The 14,576-nt window shown below is 41.5% G+C and overlaps 2 protein-coding genes across 4 annotated transcripts in view; one reads left to right on the top strand and one right to left on the bottom strand.

Moving 5' to 3' along the window:
• LOC144818472 (uncharacterized) overlaps nucleotides 1–7,331 on the bottom strand; it is a 301,011-nt gene extending 293,680 nt beyond the window's left edge. For all 3 annotated transcript variants that reach the window (XM_078675938.1, XM_078675940.1, XM_078675939.1), the window contains exon 1: nucleotides 7,131–7,331. The gene's annotated coding sequence lies outside the window, so the exon portion shown is untranslated. The remainder of the gene's footprint in view (nucleotides 1–7,130) is intronic.
• Nucleotides 7,332–7,969: 638 nt separating this feature from the next.
• Nucleotides 7,970–14,576, top strand: part of USP53 (ubiquitin specific peptidase 53) — a 250,197-nt gene continuing 243,590 nt past the window's right edge. Inside the window, exon 1 of the mRNA XM_078675936.1 lies at nucleotides 7,970–8,327. Coding sequence (XP_078532062.1) covers nucleotides 8,181–8,327 — 147 coding nt within the window. The 5' untranslated portion in view covers nucleotides 7,970–8,180. The remainder of the gene's footprint in view (nucleotides 8,328–14,576) is intronic.

Here is a 14,576-nt window from a genome sequence, read left to right as displayed (position 1 = left end):
TACCTTAAGTCTACTTACAATGCAGAGTAAAGGAATGCATGGTAAAGGTATCTGCGTGGTAAAAGCTTTCGTGTAATTGTTGTGTCCCAGTTCTTCAAATCTCATGCCCCTTGCGCTTGAAGGTGACAATCCATCTCTCCTGCGCGAGAGTACCCATTGTCCCCTCTCCCTTCCCATTGGTCCCTCAACATTCCACCCTCCCTCATGTCCCTCGCCAACCACCAACTGTCATTCCTGACATTCCTTTCCTTACCTACGCACCGCACTAGGTGTGGGGCTGTTGATAATAAACTTATGATTGATATTTACAATCCAGTCTCTTTCATCTACTTTCTACAAGTGGCGACGAGCGGAAACCACAGCCCCTCACCGCGGATTCCATGTATTCCAGCCTCATCTACGGTCAACTTCAGGAAAATTAGAAAGGCGTTGCACCAGTGTTACAGAAGAACTGGCTTCCTATCTGGATTTGCTTCAGCCTTCCAAGCATTGTGCTTTTCTGCTGATTAAGAGCGTCCGTTCGTGTTCTGGCTCCTGTCCACGGACGTGTGTCCACTTGATGTATCCTTTAATTATGCGACGCATTTAATTGACGAACTCAGTCCTTGCCACAGAGTGTTCTTCGGCTGCCGGCCACCCGGGTCAAAGGTACTGTGATTCCTGCACATCTGATCATCTTCCCGGGGCTTTCGGCTGTGTTGTATTCTTCCTCCATCGATTTCCTGTCAGCGTGTTTTCGCGCCTACAGACGCCTCTCTGTGTGCATCTTCTGCGCATGCCCACGTGCGTCCTACGTCACTGGAACGCAGCGTCAGGCGCCATCTTGGAGTTCAATTTTGGTCAACAATTTGGTGAGTTCGATTCCGACTCTGGCACGTTCACGGTGATGTGCACACCATCAAGAATGATTATTAAAAGTTTTTCTACACAAAACGCTTTCAACTGCAATTTCTGAAAGCAAAGATAAACGGTCTTAATGAAAAACTTTCGTAGATGCATTTGCAGTCGATATCTTCTTAACTACAGTGATGTGAAAAACTGTGCCTTCTGTAACTGAAAGTACTCTAGCTTGTAAAGAAAGTTAGAAGCTAAAGTATATGGTTTTAATATCATTACACACGTGTCCTTAGTTTTTCCGGTCAGACATCTTTTTTCACTTTTGTCTGCTACTGTGTGTATCATTGTAGTAGTGATAAGAGAGGAAGGACCCCAAAGTTAGTTGTAACAACAACTGCAACGCTGACCTTCACTTTTGCATGTAAAGCAGGAAGTTGTTTAATTCCTTCTTTGACTTTAATTCGTCATGTGTGCTCCGAGTTCTTTGAATCTTGCGCAGCCTCAAGCGTTTCTGCCCCTCAAAGGTGCTCCATGCATGCCATGGAAGGAGTGGAAAGAATATTTTACAAATTATATTGAAACTGTTGAAGATGAGGACTTCACAGCTGAAAAGAAAAAGAAAGTGTTTTTGTACTGTTTAGGTCCTGAGGGTGTGTAAACGTACAACAACAATGAAAAAAAAGTGAGAGAAGGCAACAATGTGTATCAACATGCCTTAGATGATCTTGATGCTCATTTCTCGCCTATTGTATGTGTTGCTGTTGACCGTTACACATTTTCTAGGAGAAAACAGGGTAAAGATGAGAGCATTGATGATTATGTTGCTGCCTTGAACAATTTAGCATTAACCTGCAGATTTGGACAACTACAAGAGGAATTTGTTCGTGATCAAATCATCATGCATGCTAGCAACCCAAATATCCAAGACAAACTCTGGGTGAATGGTGAATCTTCTTTAAAGGAAGTTGTCGCTTTGGTTAAAAAGGCAGAACTTACTGGCAGATGTGCCAAGGCAGTTTTAGATGAGCCAGTTTTAGTTAAAGCAATTAATTCTTCCAATGCTAACAAACTGAGACAAAAAGTCAACAATAGGGAAATTGCACATGATTATCACAAGAAAAGTGAACAATACAAATCTAAACACAGAAGTGAGAAGAGTCACAGTATGATAAACAATGATCACTCTGAACTCAAGTGTTTTCGATGTGGTTCTCCCACCCATTTAGCTGATTCCACAAAATGTCCTGCTAGACATCAGTAGTGCATGTCATGTGGTTTGACGGGTCACATTGCAAAAGCATGTAATAGAAGATCTTTCAAACAAAGCAAACATGTAAAACACATTCAAGAGGAGAGTGACTCTGCTGAGGAAAATTCTGAGTACTCAGATTCTGACAGCATCAATTACGTATTCTCCATTGAATATGACGTATTGGAACTCACACCCACAAAGAAAAAAAAAACCATGTGTGATGTAATATTGGGTGGTGTGATTGTGAACTTAATGGCTGATTCTGGTTCTCCTTTCACGATTATCAATGAGAATGTTTGGAAACAACAGTTCACAGACAAAATTGGTACTTCACTAGAAAAATCTAATGTCATTGCAAGAAGTTACACAGGCAACAACATTGAATTTTTAGGAACATGTGAATTAGAATTTGAATTAAAAAACAGGAAAGCATTTTGTAGACTCTTTGTGGCTAAGAAGGGACCTTCGGTACTTGGTTGGAGTGATCAAGCTGATCTTGGCATTATCCTCAACCCCAATAGTGCTGATCCTGTTTTGTCGGTTGACGAGTCATGTAAACATACCATCCACAAAGATTTTCCAGAAGTGTTCTCCGGTAAAGTAGGCCTCCTTAACAGTTTTCAACATAAGATTGAACTAAAAGACTCAGCCGTCTCATGCATTCACAAAGTTAGACATTTACCAGTTTTGGTAAGAAATGATGTTCAAGTCGAACTGAATAGACTTGTCAAAGATGGAATAATTAAAGAAGTTGAGTCTGCGGAGTGGGTTTCTCCCTTAGTGGTGGTCAAACGTCCCAATGGAAAAATCTGACTTTGCATCGATCTTAGGGATCTTAACAAAAATATTATTGTTGATCAGTACCCGCTACCACGTATTTGTGAAATGTTCAATGCCACCAATGATATGTGTGTATTTTCTATTATAGATTTAAAATCCGCGTATCACCAAATAGCCCTACACGCGGACAGCAAGAAATACACCACACTTATTACCCCATTTGGTTGTTACCGTTTCACCAGAGTACCGTTTGGTTTAGCCTCGGCCGCAGCGCTTTTCCAAAGGGTCATGACTTCTATCTTTGAAGGCGTTGATGGTATCAGGTTTTTCCAAGACGACATCCTGGTCATGGGCGGCAACCAATTGGAACATGACACACGCCTTAGGCAGGTTTTTAATAAACTGAAAATGCATGGACTAACTGTTGAGTTAGACAAATGTAAATTATCCCAGAACAAAGTGGTATATCTTGGGCACACTATTAGCCACGATGGTATCAAAACAAAACAAGGTTTAGTGGATGCCATTCTCAATGCTCTGTGTCCATCCAGCAAAGAAGATGTTAGAGCCTTTCTCGGATTAACTGAGTATTACTCAAAATTCATTAGAAATTTTTCGGAAAAAATTTACAGTTTAAGACAATTACTAAAAAATAGAACACAATTTGTATGGTCCCTGGAATGTCAGAACACCTTTGAAACAATCAAAAAGCAAATCAGTGATGCACCATTTCTCAAAAGATTTGATCCCAAAGCTGAAATCTTCGTAACCACTGATGCTAGCAACAAAGGACTGGGTGCTGTGCTAGCACAGAAGGATACTTCGAACCATGAATGGGTTGTGGCCTTTGCTTCAAGATCGTTCACCCCTGCTGAGGAGAAATACTCAGTAATCGAACGTGAGATGCTGGCCTGTTCATGGGCGCTCAATTACTTCAGAGCATACATTTGGGGATACAATGTACATCTTCGCACAGACCACAAATCCTTAATTAAAATCCTTTCTGCCTCAGGTTTGCAAAATGCTTCACCTTGGCTTAGTAAAATGTCTATCAAATTACTGGATTACAACTACACAGCAGAATATTGGCCTGGAATCAAGAACAAGGTTGCGGATTTCCTCAGCAGACTACCTCTTCCACACAATGAGAATATGGATACACTAGAGGATGATGAAAAAGTGGCTCTACTTTTCAACACGGATCTTGATGGAATCTCTGCGGGAGAATGGGAACAACACATGTCTCGCGATTCCACACTCCAAGACGTATGCAAATTCGTCAACACCACTTGGCCAGAGAAACGCCATCTTCACGACAATGCCAAAGTATTTTGGGAAATAAGAAAGGAACTCAGTTGGGAAAATGTAGTGTTGTACAGAATTGGCAAAGCCATAGCCCCCATCACTCTCAGAAACAAAATTCTAAATCTTTGCCACATTGGTCACCTTGGCATTTCAAAAACAAAGCAGAGAGTCAGAACCATTTACTGGTGGCCTGGTATTGACAAGCAAATTGAAATCCAGATAAGAAACTGTGTAGAATGCTGTGATTCAGATAAAACCCTTAAAACATCCAAAGTTTCTCTATCTCCTCTTAAACCCCCCTTAATGGCATGGGAGAAATTCGGCCTGGACATCGCTGGACCCATTGAAGGACATGATGGAGAGTTCAAGTATATTTTAGTGGTCATTGATCACTTCTCCAAGTGGCCTGAAATAGAAATTGTCTCAGAAATAGACAGCTCAACAGTCATCTCCTTCTTGGATAAGCTGTTCTTGAGTGAAGGATTACCCAAATATGTGCTCAATGGTCCGCAATTTTGCTCTGAGGCGTTTAAGTCATTCCTTGAGAGAAATTGCATCACCCACCACACCACCTCATTATACCATCCAGAAGGAAATGGCCTCACTGAACGCTTCAACCGTGTCTTGAAAGGGCACATACAGCTGTCAAGAAATGCTAACCTTAACTGGGAAGAAGAAGTGTTCAAACTCATCTGGGCCTTCAGGATATCTCCTTGTGTCAGCACCCGTAATGCACCATTTGTTCTCATGAGAAGCAGACAGCCCCTGAGTATAGACCTAGGTTGGATGCCTACTTCCAAACAAATAGAATGGTCACCAGATGTCATCAGAAATAACATAATCAAGGCGCAAAAATACTACAAAGAATGGTATGATTCCAAACATGGTGCCAAAGAACACTCATTTAAGGTGGGTGATCTTGTAAAAGTTTGCTTAGAAAAGAAAGTGAGAAAAGGAGAAAGCAGATTCACCGCTCCTCTTCACATTGATGAACTTTATAACAATGAGGCCAGACTCAGTGATGGGAAAGTGTGGCACATGAGTAGATTGCCCAGATATCATCATGGAGTCAATGTACCCAATCAACTTCAACATAATACTTATTGCAAAGATCTGTGGGTTGATGTTGATAGGACCAGTTTTGAACATGGTTGCATGCCCAGAAATGAGATTTCACACAATCTCCCACCTGTCACTGACTCTGCTGATTGTCACTCATCAGACCAGTCTGTTGATGTCAGTCCTCGCACTCAGATACTCAATCGGAGTTGTTACGGTGACTCACATTCTGACTCTGAAGTCATGTCTGACGGTCATAGCTTCAGTGGTAGGTTCGGTAGAACCAGTAATGAACCTCATTCTGACACTGAAAGTGTTCCTGATCCCCACTTGGCCACGGGAAGGTTTGGGAGAACCATCCGTATACCCAAACGCTATGAGGACTTTGTTTGTGACTAAAGGCGCATAGTTAAACATACATTAATGTTTATGTTATATCACAGTATGTGATTTATTTGTTAAAACTCGCAAGAGACGAAGATGTGTTGTATCCCAGTTCTGCAACTCTCGTGCCCCTTGCGCGTGAAGGTGACAATCCATCTCTCCTGCGCGAGAGTACCCATTGTCCCCTCTCCCTTCCCATTGGTCCCTCAACATTCCACCCTCCCTCATGTCCCTCGCCAACCACCAACTGTCATTCCTGAGATTCCTTTCCTTACCTACACACCGCACTAGGTGTGGGGCTGTTGATAATAAACTTATGATTGATATTTACAATCCAGTCTCTTTCATCTACTTTCTACAGTAATGTCATACATTCCCTTGTGTGACAGGTTATGCTCAACATAGGAGGCCAGAGTTGGTTTTGATAACCACCAAACTTTAAAGACACAGGTTCGATAAATTCATTGAGAAAAGTTATGTCAGGCCACAGGTCTGGTCTGTTACAAAAGGTCATGACAACGGAAGTAGCCTTGAACTATTTATTATAAAAAACAAATGTTAAAGTTAGCAGGCCTTAACAGTGGATTATAACCACACCCTGTTAAATCACATAGACAGGTATTTTGTTACATGGGATCTCACTGGTTGCTTAGTAGGTAGGCGTTTGGAGCAAATCAACTTCTTTGACATAATCTGGGAGTAAAAGATTTCCACTGTAATTGGTCCTTCCTAGATCCTCTTAGTATGACCAAAAGGGTTTGTCTGCCAAGCACAAGCAATAAATATAAATTAACAAAAAATACATATATTTATAAAAATACACACAAATAGATGCTTTGGATCAGCCCTCTTCTGCCATTATGTTGCTACACTGTCATTCTCACTGTGCTTCCATGCATGACAGCATACAGCAGCATGGGGCAATAGATTAGGCTACTTTGACCACTTACTCCATTGTTGGCTTTTGCCTCATCACACATGCACCTCTAGCTGAAAATGAGAGGGCTTCACTGTAACGGCTGGTAAGCCAACCTTTGGTTTCCCCTTTACCTTTTTCTAACTGTACCCATCACTTCCTTCCTTTGTCTTTTATAAAAATTTTTGGAGTGCACTCCAGCTCTCCAAGCAATGCAACTGGACCCCTGCTTGCAGCTCATTTAATCTGTAGTGCATCGCATCTGGTAAAGCCACTACTCTGCTGGTATGGAATTGCCCATATTGTACCACTGTTTAATTGTATCACTCTAAGATGGCCAACACTTTGCCTCTAAACTTAACGTCCATGTTGGAACTTTAGAACATCTGTACAATGTGTACAACAGGCTGGCAAAACATAACGTTTAGGCTGCATGTTTCTTTTCTAGTTTTAGTCTTCTTAATTATCTGGCAGATTTTATAAGTGTTTTATTGCTTATGGTAAATGGGCGAATATAATAAATAGTGAGTGAATGAATGAATGAAAGGATGAGTGCCTGGGCACATTTATAATGCCGTATTTAGTGCCTAAACTCACCAGTGACTGAAGAGGTCCTTCAATGATAAGCCAGACTGTTGGAATTGCCAATACATGCTCCCCAAAATTGGCCTCTAGGCAGCAAATTATAATAAAAGAATTTTAAAAAATGGAATAAAACTAACCCCGTCAAATTACATGACCCAAAACAATGGAACCTTGCCAAATAGAGCGCTACACAAACACCGCTTATGTAAGACAGCAGAAAGAACACGGTCTTGTTGCTCTAGCTAAGGCAAAGAGAAACTGAACCTGTCTAGCTCGTGAAACGAGACCAAGGTAAATAGACCGAGAAAAGGAATGTCGTACTCGGCACTGGGACCGCTGACAAGAGTGGCGTCCATTGTATAAAGATAACATTTGCTGCTGAGCATTGCGAAGCAGCCCCAATAAATTGGAGTAATAGTGCCATGTTGATAATTGTTTTTATAGACAGCCATATACTTATATTTATAAGTTAGTAGACATCATAAAAATAAAATTTAGTTTATTTATATTTGGTAATAAAATTAAACTGACGCCACAAACTGGCTGTCAATTTATATAAACATTTTAATAAAATGCTTGCTTATGAAATTCATGTTTAAAAGAAATCAATACAAACGCAGTATTTAAAAAAAAAACGTATTTCCTGGCTTGGAGATGGCCGCCACAGACTCTATTCGTAAGCGGGGGTAAGGCCGCCTTCTGTGAATGTCTATTTTCCACGTCTGAATCCCGTTTCACCCAGTGGGCATCTACCGCGGTTTGTTTTCAGCACAGCTGAGAGGAGCAGGCCGCCTCCAAGAGGCGTGGTCAAGGAGTTCCCCGCCCACCGGCGGCGATTGGCTACTGCCCCCGGCCGTGTTGACAGTAGAACACTGCCTGACAGCCGCCAACGAACACCGGGGCAGAAGCTTGTGCGGGAACAGTAGCGCTACAGCCCCAGGGGCACCCTTGAAGGCACGCGGTGGAGACCGTGGTGCGCGAGACCTCGGCACGCGACATGTCGGCAGGCGACGGCGGGTAGTTGCGCACCTGACTTTCAGACTTTTCCTGGAAGGTGGGAGAATGGCGTGGGTGAGGTTCTTCCGGAGGCCCGGGGGGAGTAACCTGGGCAAGACGTACCAGCCCGGGAGCATCCTGTCCCTCGCGCCCACCAAGGGGCTCCTGAACGAGCCGGGCCAGAACAGCTGCTTCCTGAACAGTGCCGTACAGGTGAGACCGGGAGGAGGGCGAGCTCAGCCCCGGGAGAACCAGGGCTTCGGGGAGGAGGAGTTTGGGGAGCTGTTATAGAGGGAAACAGTGCCCACTTAGTTGGAAGATTGCTGCCCTGGGAGAGGTGCCTGCCTGCGGCTTGTTGACTCTGCCAGGAGTCTCTCTAGCCCGCGACAGGCCTTACACTGACACCCCCCCCCCCATCCCCTGCCGGTAGCACCAGCCCGGTTCCCTGTTGTGGACAGTGTTCGGGGCTTGCATTTGCATTGCACGCCTATAGTACTTAATTTTAGCAGGTGCCTCATTCTGACTTTTTTAAGCCAACGATGCCGCTTCTTCTTTAGGGGGTGCGACTCTCCAACGGCAGTACGACCTGGCAGAGTTTTGCTGCCATTCCTATTCCTGCACAGCAGGCCCGCACTTCCGCGAGGCACCTGTTGACAGAAGGGGTTCCTGTGATGCTGTCGGTCGCCGTAGTATTTGATTCACTACATGTTTTTAAAATCTAAAATACAGTGTTCCATTACGACTTGTTCACCTACGCTTTGTAAACGCGCTTCCCTCCTCCAGGCCCCTCTCCCACCTTGTTAGACAGGTTCTCCGAGGCCACTTCTTCCGGCTTGAGGAATGTGCAGCCTGCTTAATAGTGTAGTTGTACTCGTAAGGGCCTTTGAGCGCTATCCATTTCTTGCCCTCGTGCTGTTTTCACAACTTCTCGAGCTTTTAACTTTGTTGCTCTGGCGTCATCACCTTTTTGTGGGGACCGTGCAGTGCACCCCTTTTAATTGCAAGCGGCACATATGAACATCTAAGTTTATCACTTTAACAGTGCACTGGTGCAAAACTAAGCAACAACAACTGTGGTTCTTTTTCAGTTTGGGTGACAGTAGAGAAAAAATAATTTAACTAATAAGGCATATTACAGTAACATTTTATACCGGAAATAACGATGGTAAATTAAGTCTGTTTATGCGATAGAGAAAATGCCACAGATACATTGCTGTGTTCCCTAATGTTCAAGCAGGCTGTGCCCATTAGACTTGTGGGCTAGTCATGTTGCTTAACCATAACTGCTGTGTTTGGGTTCTATGTCATCAAGGCAAACATACTGTAACATAACATCGGTCATGGTGCTTAACCATAACTGCTGTGTTTGGGTTCTATGTCATCAAGGCAAACATACTGTAACATAACATCCTAGAAAAATCAAACACTCTTAAGGAATACTAGATTAAGAAAAGTACGTACATTTTAAACGGGAACGTGGCTTTAAAAAATATTTTAGGCAAAGGGAACCTGCAGACTGGAAATGTTTAATAATATGGAAATGACGAATATGACTGAAAGTAGAGGTGTTTTTAGAAGGCGACTGAACGATAATGGGTATGGGGTAGCTTGCCCGTAATGCCTGATCGTACTGTTTCTTAAGACTTGCCCAATATTAGTTCCTACTACTGGGTTTTATATCGACAAACGTAACAGTAGGTATCAGGTGCTATGCCATGCATCTACGCCTTACAGTATTTTTGCCTAATAATGATTAAATGCAACATGGTTATCTTTGCTCGCTTCATCTTACCTGATTTGTTGATTCCAATTGTTTACCTTTCACACTTTTTTAAGTATGTGACAACATCTTTTTAATTATTAAAAGGAAATTGAAACAGCCGTGGTGTCGTCGGGGTTTGCAATAACCTCAGAAGTTATTTTAATTTTCAGTCGAAATTAAGAACATAACACGATTTAACTTCATTTACAATGCATAAGATAGTATGCGATGCAGGTTTCGAAATACATTTTCATGGTTCAAACAGAATTTTTTTATTTTTTTTTGCAAGCCACATGTAGGCATTTATTTAAGGTATCTGCTGATGAATCTATTGTCGTTATTGTACACGTTGATCGTGCTCAACCTTTTACTGTAACCTTGGAAAATAGTTTGAAGTTTCCACAAAGAAAGTGGATTTTGTAGTGCTGTGTTCCACTATGCTAATTGAACTGATTTTTTCAGCGTTTGTTTACATGTTGCATCACTAATTTGCTTTCCTTACTGTGACAACATTTACGTGCCAAAAGAGCGTTGTAATTTAAACAAATATTTGATATTGCAAATAACATTTGGATGTGGTGTTACATTTATAAATATGCCTCTAAATGAAATTCATGTCTATTAGTAGGATTTATTAGTGGCATGCATTTCTCAGAGAAAACACTTAGGGTGATTCGCTTTTGACTGAATGCAAAGGTCAAAAATAATTAAAAGAAAAGCATCAACATTCGAACGCGGCTGTCACCAGGCATATTTTTTCCCAACTTGTCTATTTTTGTGTTCTACCTCCAGTCCCACTAAAGTAGGTTACTAGTGCTGCTCTGTGAGTCTAGGGGATGATACCTTAAAAGTAAGGTTCAAATTAATCTGTGTTTTAAATGGTTTGAAGTTACTTTTTAACTTTGTCAGAATTATTTAGTTTTTAAAAACATTTGATCAAAGTGCTTACCAATACTTATTTATTTAATATTCTGTTCCATTGAACCATTTTGCATTAGAGCAACACACTACCTAAGATGTATTGAAGCCCCTGGAATGCCAATGCACATTGTTATGTTTACTTTTTGTGTTTCCCGATGAAGGTTTAGAGTTTGAGCTTTCAGATGACTAGTATATGTCCAGATAATTTGTCCATTTTGTGACTTCACCTGCCCACAGACACAGCATGCAGAAAGCTATTGTTGAATAAAGTCGCCAATCTATACTTTTTTATCCTAGTAGTCTTAGCATATCCGTTTTTTTGTTTATTTCCTAAAGGTTGGCAGTGCCCTAATGCTGCATCCTTCACGCAAGCATCATATTTTTTTTAGCATTGATGTCTCTTTACATATTTCTCCTCTTACAGAGCAATGTTTTCCTGCTCTCCATAGAACTAAATGGAAATTGCACAGGTGTTTTGGGGTTGTTAGAATTTTTGTCTATAAAAATTTGCTAAGAGAAAGAAGGGAGCGAGAGAGAGAGAAACTCTGTTTATTTAGACCGTAGTCTTTAAACACAGAGATCTTATAAAATACAACACTGTACATACTTATTAAAACAAACGTATACACAAATAACGTTTTAAAATGACACCATTACTTTTCAGACCGCTCTGCTTAGTACCTCTATAGTAGAACAGTAGCTGTCATCGCCCCCTTGCAACCTCTAAATTTCAAATTTTCCATAAAATCAATAAATAAGATAAAGACCTCATAAAACCTTAGTACAACAGAAGTAACAAAAACTCCTAAAGTTAAAAGTTCTTTACATTTATCAATCTTCATTAGTAACGATAGATTAGACAATTTCTTTGGTCTTAAGCCTATAGCTAATAAGTAGGGGGCGTTTATAGTTAATTTCATCCCTAACATTGCTTAAGTTTTTCCCTAGCAAAACAATTTACCCCTCTCATATAATTTCCTTGTGCAATTGCAGTATCCAGGTTTTCCATTTCTATCAATAATGTAATGGCTTGATCTCGAGACCATATTCCATATTTTATAAATAATGGCCGTAGAAATAGTTTTCTCCCTTCTACCGTCATAAGGCAATCTACCACTATATGCAATATATCGCACTTTGTCCTCAGCCCGCATTTGCATAGCCCATCGGGGTATAACATTTCTGCTTTTAATCTTCCTTCCATTAACCATGGGTTGGTGCCAATTCGTAATTTCAAGATTTCATATCTAAGTCCATGGTTAGGCAAGGTTTCTAAATACGGATACCATGCGTCTTTTTCCCACGCTTTTACCATGCATTGGACCGACATTTTCTTTCTTAAGTTTTCTAGGTCCTGGTTCCTTGATTGCTCCATACCTTGTGCTTTAAGTAGACTCTTTAAAAAAGGCAAAGTCTAAAGGATTCTGGTTTACTCTCACATTTAGACTCCCAGTAATCTCCTTAATTTTCCTTCTTGCTTCTATTGCCCATTTAAGGCTGCTATGCATTATTTCCTCACTGCACCAATATGATACCTTCTGCGCGCCCCCTTGGGATTGGCGTTTCCAAAATCTTGCCAGGGACATTTGGACCTGGATATTCCATGCTATTGTTCCTATCTCTATTCTGATTGCTTGTATCATGGCTGCCTTTGGTAGGGACAGTAGCATTTTTTAGGGCCTTGCCTTCCTCCCGATCCCACCCTCCCTTACCACTAAGATGTTAAACTTCTGCTCTATACAATACTTGGGGCGGGATCATAGCTTCATAAGCTTTTAGCCAAGGTTTATGTGACATGTCCCCATAATCTTTATTACATTTTTTCAGGCCACAGATAGAGGATGATGCTTTCGCTTTTCGGGTGTCCAAATGTATCCCCCATTTTAATGAGCTTTCGAACCATAAACCTAGGTATTTGTATTCCTTTACAGATTCTAGTTTCATTTGACCTAGGTACCAGCTAAAGCTTTTAGACTTTTTATCAAAAGTCAGGATCTTCGTTTTGTCCATGTTAACCACTAAAAGTTTGGCCTTACAGTATTCACTAAAAGCATTAAATTTTCTCTGTAGCCCTATCTCCGTCTGATCGATGATCACAAGATCATCTGCATAAGCAGGCTTGCTACCTTCCTGCCACTCATTCTGGGGCTCGCGCTTCTTTCCACTTCCAGGGCCGCTGGTAGGTCAGCTAAAAAAATTGAAAAGAGGAGAGGGGCCAGGACACAGCCCTGTCTTAGCCCGTTCCCTATGGGTATTTTCTTTGTCAATGCCCCTTGAGTGTCTTTGATCACTTGGGCCCAATTACCCCTATGCAATTCTTCTAGTATTGCAAGTAGGCCCGGTGGGATCTCATATTTAATCAAGCACTCCATAACCTCTTACGATCCACCAAATCAAAGGCCGCCCGGAAGTCGACAAAACAGCAGAACATTTTCCCCTTTTGTTATATCGACTTCCGGGCGAGTGCCCAAAGAGCGTAGCAGTGGTCCACTGTAGAGTGCCCTTCTTTAAAACCCCCCTGTTCTACTGGGACAATTGACTTCGCTTCTACCCAATTTTTTAGTTTTCCTAACATTATTTTTGCAAATATTTTCTCCCCGATGTCTAGAAGATTGATTAATCTGTAATTTTTTGGGGTGTGCATATCACCTTTCTTGTGTATGGGCCTTATTATTACCCCTTTCCAGCTATCTCGGAACCTCCCAGTGTCCAAAACTACTCGAAACATTTTGGCAAAAAATTCAGCCCACCAATCTGTCTGGGTTTTGATTATCAGGGCTGGCAGGTTATCTGGGCCTGCCGCTTTTGTTAAATTCAGACTCTTTATCGTAGTTTTAACTTCTGGGACCGGAAAATCAAGTTTTATATCTGCTACCAGACCACTCCAGTCTGTGTGCTGATTCTCTTCCCGGTTACTCCCAGGGCTATATAGGTCCTGCAACTAATCCTCCCAGGCTGCTTCTGCCACTACACAATTCATTGTGGGTAACTGGTGATCCTCAGCTAAGTGAATTAGTCTCCAGAACTGCCGTAAGTTTCTTGTCTCAATTGCCTCAAGTAATCTTGACCAACAAGCTTCTTTATATTCTCTTTTTGCCCTTCTAATTAACGTAGTATATTCTCTTTTCAGACTTACAATGTCATTACCACTACCCTGCCTGCCCTTTAAAAGTTGGCGACGCGTCATTCTTCTCACTTCTCTTTTCTTTTCTAGGCATTCCTTTGTAAACCATCTTCCTTGTAACTCCGGCTTTGAATGGATCTTTTTAGTCTTTTGTTGATCAATTCTCAGCACCTCACTAAGGGTTTGAACCACATTCTCGATTTTTCCCACGTACCAATCTAACCCCTGCCCACTTGCTGTGTCTAAATCTAGATTCTGTTGTAACTTTACTAGTCTAGCCATATATTCTTCCGTGAGCCTTGTTGTACGTCGCCTGGTGTATTCCATCTGTTGTTCCATGACTTGGGTACGGGTCATTTGCTGTGCATTAGGGATTTCTAGAGATACAATATTATGGTCACTCCCTTCTCTATTTTGAATCCTAAACCCTGTGATTAGTTGGAAAATCCAGGGGGTTGTGAACACGTAATTAATTGAACAGTTTTGGGTACCTTGTTTAAACGTTTTTTTAGCTGGGCAATCTAAGGGAGATCTCCCATTTAGGCAGAAGAGATTTTTGGTTCCCAGAAAGTTTGCCAACTTGGTGTCCTTAGCAGTTGTTATACATTCTGGGAAAGTAGCTTGTATTATCTTGTAGGTCTCTAATATTTCTTGA

The sequence above is a fragment of the Lissotriton helveticus genome, chromosome 2_1, assembly GCF_964261635.1.
Source record: "Lissotriton helveticus chromosome 2_1, aLisHel1.1, whole genome shotgun sequence".
In the NCBI taxonomy this organism is placed as follows: Eukaryota; Metazoa; Chordata; class Amphibia; order Caudata; family Salamandridae; genus Lissotriton; species Lissotriton helveticus.
The sequence above is the reverse complement of the archived record's forward strand: the minus strand, read 5'-3'. Positions and strand labels throughout refer to the sequence as shown.